Source organism: Garra rufa, chromosome 19, assembly GCF_049309525.1.
Source record: "Garra rufa chromosome 19, GarRuf1.0, whole genome shotgun sequence".
Classification (NCBI taxonomy): Eukaryota; Metazoa; Chordata; class Actinopteri; order Cypriniformes; family Cyprinidae; genus Garra; species Garra rufa.
Window position 1 is genome coordinate 17,587,966 of NC_133379.1, and position 6,798 is coordinate 17,594,763.

The 6,798-nt window shown below is 35.7% G+C and overlaps 1 protein-coding gene across 1 annotated transcript; it reads left to right on the top strand.

The window, feature by feature from the left end:
• Positions 1–1,020: 1,020 nt before the first annotated feature.
• nhp2 (NHP2 ribonucleoprotein homolog (yeast)) lies at positions 1,021–6,055 on the top strand. The gene is made up of 4 exons (XM_073825063.1): positions 1,021–1,267; positions 1,438–1,507; positions 1,610–1,715; positions 5,568–6,055. Exons 1-4 carry the CDS (start codon positions 1,117–1,119, stop codon positions 5,691–5,693), a joined length of 453 nt encoding a protein of 150 aa, XP_073681164.1. The 5' UTR covers positions 1,021–1,116; the 3' UTR covers positions 5,694–6,055.
• Positions 6,056–6,798: the final 743 nt, after the last annotated feature.

Here is a 6,798-nt window from a genome sequence, read left to right on the forward strand (position 1 = left end):
GTAATCAGATTTCAGAAATGAATTACCTGTAATTTAAATGTAAATAGGTTAAATTACATTTTAAAATACTCAAAAAAATGTATGATTACAGGCCTATTATAGAGTGTTTTAACAATGCATCAAGCGGCCACATTGGCGACACTAAACAATGCCACTGAACTAAACAAAACTTGCATATTTTGCTGATTGTTGCTGCTGAAAAAAGTCTATTACTGTCATGTTTTGGGCTGTACTAATCGGTCGGACCGGGAAAAACATATTATAGACTGCCAAAAGTTATAACAAATCAAGGAGAAGAGTGGAAAAACTGAGGAACAACAGGTGTTTGTGGTTGGCCAAACTGAACCAGGATTTCCAGGGCAAGAATCTTGACAACATTCGTATTTGTTCTTATTTTCAGTCAGGTAGGTGAAATATTAGACTAATATCTTAATTAATACTGCTCGTACATATGTTTACACCCTATTAACTTTAGTTTGTCCAATAATTTGCGCCCTTTCCTGCTTACTAAGTCCTTCTCTATATGATTTAGCAGCTTCCACACATTTTTTTTCCGTGGTTAAGACAGCATAAGTTAGAAGAAAAACTTTTTCAGTAGTATGTTAACTGAACAATCCATGCTGTTGTTTACATCTTAGTATCGCCGATATGTCCGTGCATCCGGGTAACTGACCAAATCATGATGAAAGCACATTTTTAATTTGACATTTTTACGATTTAATTCATTATTAGCTTTTCAAACCACTTTGCAGTCCTTTTAGAGCCCTAATTTGGAAAACCCTGATTATGTAATGTTTAATGCACTTCATTCAACGGAATATTTTTTCTTACTCTTTGTATTTATATATATATAGAGGTATAGTACAAGATTACTTAACTTAGTGTGATAAACGAGTTTAAAAGTAATTATTTTTATCCCCCCGGAACACGATTTTTACCTGTGGAACCCACGAAACGCGGGGTCTTTGTTGTGAAACCTGGCAACCCTACGGAAATACCAAAGTGTGTGTGAAAAAACACCGGAAGTACGGTCAGAGTTGCTGCACGTGTGTTCTCCAGCACCACAAAATCGACTTCAAGTTAAACATAGGTTTGTTTCACATATTTTAGTGAAACATGACAAAGGTAAAGAGGGAGAAAACTGTCGAAGAGGAGACCGGTGGAACAGAGAAATCATATGAAGAATTAATAGCTGCTCTAAACCCAATCGCACAGCCGCTTGCATCGCGTAAACTAAGCAAAAAGCTCTACAAGTGCATCAAAAAAGGTAAAGTTGTTTTAAAAACGTTTTTCCGCTTATAACTAAGATATAGCGCATTTAAATCTGAATAAAATGTTTTAATATGGCTGCGTATAGCATTATTCTCTAAAACTAAGAGCCACGTGGTTGCATTTAGTTATTCGTTATAAATGAATGTTCGTCATTATTTTCCACAGCGGTTAAAGTCAAACATCTCCGACGAGGAGTAAAAGAGGTACAGAAGTTTATCAACAAAGGAGAGAAGGGGTAAGAAAAGGTTTCTTTCCTTATGTTTCAGTATCATTCAGTCACTGGTCGATCAGCTCACATTATTTTTGTTGTCTTATCGCATTTTCTGTCATCTTGTAGTATTGTGGTGTTTGCTGGAGACACTCTTCCCATCGATGTGTATTGCCACATACCAATCATGTGTGAAGATGGAAACCTGCCCTATGCTTATGTGCCATCTAAAGTTGTAAGTTCAACTGTGTGATCCTGGACCATGGGACCAGTCATAAGGGTCAATTTTTTTAAAACTGAGATTTATACATCAAATAAATAAGCTTTGTATACATAGGCTGCATCCGAAATCGCATACTTAATGAGTAGGTACTTAATTTCAATAAGTAGGTACTTAACAAGCGCTAAAAGAGTACCTACTCTACAGCCAAATCTCGTTGAGTATGAATGCGATCCGCCATCATGACGTTATCATGTGATCTACGACGTTAAAACAAGAGCAACAATTTAAAAGATATGAGCGACAGGTTTAATTCATCTATTTGTATATATTATCTATTTGTATACATTATGATGTTGATCAAATTTCTCATTTTGTGGTCTTCCAGAAGAAACAGATACCTTTATGATTGTAGTACGTTTTTAGGTTATAACCCAGTTTAATCCTTAAAGATGTTATTTTTTATTACGAAAACCTAAAATCGTAACCACTTGAATATGTTTTTAATTTATTTATGTGCAAAATTGTTTATCCACACGCAAAACTGGCTTAAAATCTCCTTTGTTTTCCTCTTTTTATTGTGGGATTTCTCTTGTTTCATCCCCGAGGATTATAAATAACAAAAAACAACACATGCAATTTTAATGCATTATGATTAAATGAATATTACGATAATTTAAAGATATTTAATCTTTTTTTCACGTGTAGAGAATCACATGTACGCAAACCCTTTACAGTTTTTTTCTGTCATTATGATTTTTTTACTGATAAAACAGCCTACTATCTTTTCCTGCGGTTGTATGTACTTATAAGTTCTGCAGTGCTAATAAAATAAAATAAAGGCGACGGGTGCACAGAACACCCAATGGCATCGCGACAACCCTACCTAGTACGTTGCCCTCCTTGTTTGTAATATCTGCACAAAGGAGACGTCAATCAGCTGCTGGAAGATCACGTCTTTGGAGAAGACTTTTGATTTTACACTCGAAAGAATTAAGTATTACTTAGAAATTAAAGATGACCTCGGAATGCATTGCTAGACAACACCAACTCTTATGAACAATAATACTGATAAATGCTAACCACTAATTAATATTTTTAATAAAATGAACTACATGCATTTTTTTAATACGCCATATGCATGACATATTCATGACTATGCAGTCAATCTGAATACATCTCAATTCTCAGTCAAGTAATGAATTAATGCTATATTTTATTAACTGACAACAAGAAACATGAATAAATTTGTAAAAGAATAAATAAAAGTAACCTTGATGTTAAATAAATACAAGTCAAAGACACATAAAACAAAGCTTTATTCAAAGTAATTGTTCTGACAATCATGTGTTCACAGCCTGTAAATAACTACTGCCATCTCAACATAGCTGTGCCAATTCTGTAGCTTTATTCTGATGAAGCAGCTGACCACCGTGTCCACCTTCACCTGTCTCTGCCGTCCATCACGTCCTGTCCCTGTAACATCCAGAAGAGTTTCAAGTCACCTCTGTGATTCATGTGCTCAACACTGCATTTACACTCACATTTTATCCAACACAAATGCTCCTCTATTTATATTAATAAAAAAAAGATCAGTTATGTTTAGTTACTATATGTACATGCGTTTATTTACATTCCATTCATATGAAGTAAACGGTGTTGACAACAGTGAATTCTACTGTAACAGCACACATCACTCAGATGTCTATTATGTGTTCATCTGCAATTCTTTGCGAACTTTTTCCTGTCACATATTAAATAGACATTTAACAATCATCTTTAAGATGTATGTGGTTTATGTACATTCACTTTGGAGATATACGTGTGTTTACTGGATCTCCCCTGTTTGCTATACATATACAACATGTTTTTACAGGACAATCACAAATATACTATACTGTTACACCTTAAGCGATTTAACAGTTTGTTCTACGCGATTGTGACACAAGGAACAGCGTAAGGTTACTCACTTTTGGAAACACCCTCGTTGCTGTTCTCCATCACGTTCGATGATGACGTATTGATCTCCCGTGGTCTTCTGGGATAGAAAAGTAGAAAAGTATCCCTCGATCGGCACTTCGAAATCTGGGCGGGACGCAGTAGGCATCCGGGGATCTCTCGCTTACTCTTTTGTGGTTACTCTTCTCACGTACCCATTTCGCCTACTATATAGTAGGTAAGTAGGCATATTCGAACGATACTTAGGTATACGCACACCTGAATCTCGCGAGAAAAAGTGCTTCATCCTGGTAAATCTCGCCTACTCTTTTGTGGTGTTTGAGATTTCATGCATACTTTTTCTTCGCCTACTGCTTTTTGCCTACTAAATAGTATGGAAGTATGCGATTTCGGATGCAGCCATCGGCTTTTTGATGTATGGTTAGTTAGGAGATGCAACTGTTTGAAAATCTTAGGGTGCAAAAAAAAAATTGAAGAAAATCTCCTTTAAAGTAGTCTGAATTGGGTTTCTTTGCAATGCATATTACTAATCAAAAATTAAAGGAGTAGCTCACTTTCAGAACAAAAATTTACAGATAATGTACTCACCCCCTTGTCATCCAGATGTTCATGCCTTTCTTTCTTCAGTCGTAAAGAAATTATTTTTTTTGAGGAAAACATTTCAGGATTTCTCTCCATATAATGGACTTCTATGGTGCCCCGAGTTTGAACTTCCAAAATGCAGTTTAAAGTCTTTAAGTTTTTTGGCTTTAAGTATGAATATATTAGCCTTAAGATTATCTATGAGCTAGTGTGCTTCAAAACAATGACAAAATTTCGAATTTCAAAAAAAATCGCATTTACAAGATAAGAGCATTCAAAATTTACAGTCTCGTCACTTCCGCCAATATGAATCAACGATTTTGATGATATCACCGTGCACTTCAGTTTCTCATCAAATGTTCTGTCCAATCAAATGCTCTCTAGAGTCCGTAGTGTCCCGCCCCCTACACAGAGACGCAATACAAGTAGCAGATCATATGTGCGATCGGCATGTATTAAACTACACAGCCTCAGCATGATTATGATCACTATTTTGTTTTAGTAAGAGTTTCATATTGAATCTGTCTGGTAATTTATTAGTCTGTGACTGAGCGTACAAATGCGGCTTTACTGAGCTCAACGGCTCTGGCCCAAGCAGATATAAATGGAATGCTATTGGCTATCCAAAATAAGTGGGCGGGGCTTGGCGATATGTTTTTGTTTCAGTTAAAAGTACGTCACCACATAGAATAACGCTGCCTGTTTCAAGGCACTTCAGTGGACCTTTAAATGTAGCTTCAAAGGGCTCTAAACGGTCACAGCCGAGGAAGAAGGGTCTTATCTAGTGAAACTTTTACATTTACAATTTCTATGCTTTTTAATCTCTACACAGAGTACACACAGAGCTAGACAAGATGAGCATTTGAGGTTAAAAAAAAGTATATAAATTGTAATTTTTTTTTTTTTTAAATAACCGATCGTTTTGCAAGATGAGTAATTCTTTCCTCGGCTGTGATCGTTTAGAGCCATTTAAAGCTGCTTTTTGTAAGTTTAAACTTGGGGGCACCATAGAAGTCCATTATATGGAGAGAAATCCTGAAATGTTTTCCTCAAACATAATTTCCTTACGACTGAAGAAAGAAAGACATGAACATCTTGGATGACAAGGGGGTGAGTAAATTATCAGTAAATTTGTTGCGAAAGTACTCCTTTAAGTTTTGATACATTTATGATGGGAAATTTACTAAATTGTTGGCTATTGCTACAAACAAACCCATGCAACGTATGACTGGTTTTGTAGTCCAGGGTCTCAAATAATATTATATCTGCCTTTCTAAGATACAGCACAGAGTTACAATACTCACTTGTTTGTTCCTCTTTCTGCAGGATTTGGGCCTATCAGCTGGAACGAAGCGTCCCACCTGTGTTATCATGATTAAACCAAATGATGAATATAAAGCAGCCTATGATGAGTGTCTGGAGGAAGTCATGAGTCTGCCCAAACCAGTCTGAAGATGCTTGAATGTTTTATTTTTGTTTTTTAAAGAATGATTGAGTATCAAATCAAAATAGAATGGCTGTGAGTGTGTGGTTTTCATGTTCACCAGTGCATTTGTCATATTGTTTAGAGACTGAACCCAGTTATTATCTCTCTTCATTTGCTGAAAGAGGTACAAATGTATGATAACAGTTAATATGATGTTGTGTAAAGGAAGCTGAGTGGATGGAGCTGTTGTTAGTTTGTTTGACACTCTTGATCTCTGTAATACTTGATGTATTGATTGGCATACTATTTGTTTTTCATAACCGCTTTGGGGCAGTGGACCCCAGAGAGGTCCAAGAGATGTCAAAATAAACCTTTTCGTTTTTTTGTACTGGTTCATGTTATCTGATTTCTTTGGTCTTGATTGAACTGTTTCTAATGTTTTATTGGGTATCAAACAGAGCGTTTATTATTCATACAATTTCGGATGTTTAATTTTAAAATGCAGTGCAATTAGTATTAAAAAAATAACAGAATGACTGATTTTGAGATTCATTTTTTTACACTGAGGACAACTGAGGGACTTACGCAACTATTACAGAAGGTTCAAACACTCACTGATGCTTCAGAAGAAAGCGCAATGCATTAAGGGGGAGGGGGATAAATGTAGAGCGGGATAAATGTAACTTGATTTGTCTTCTGGGATACATGTAACTAGCTTCAGAAGGGCAGTAATAAATGAAAAAATATGGTATTTAGGCAAAATAAGAAATCTTCATTCTGTTCAAATGTTTCCACTCCTGGCTCGTAATGCATAATTTTTCCTTCTGAAGCATCAGTGAGCATTTGAACCACCTTTAACAGTTGTCCTCCGTGTGAAAAAATGTATCTCACACACAGTCGTTGTTGAAAAGGGTTCAAATACACAAAAATGCCAAAAAACCAAAGATTTTGTGGGACCTAAAGGGCTTTTCTGAAGAACAGCAGGCAGTTCAACTGTTCAGGACCAGTGTTGGGGAAAGTTACTTTTAAAAGTAATGCATTACAATATTGAGTTACTCCCTAAAAAAAGTAACAAATTACGTACTTTTTATGGAAATTAATGTTACATTACTTTTGCTAGATTTGATTTAG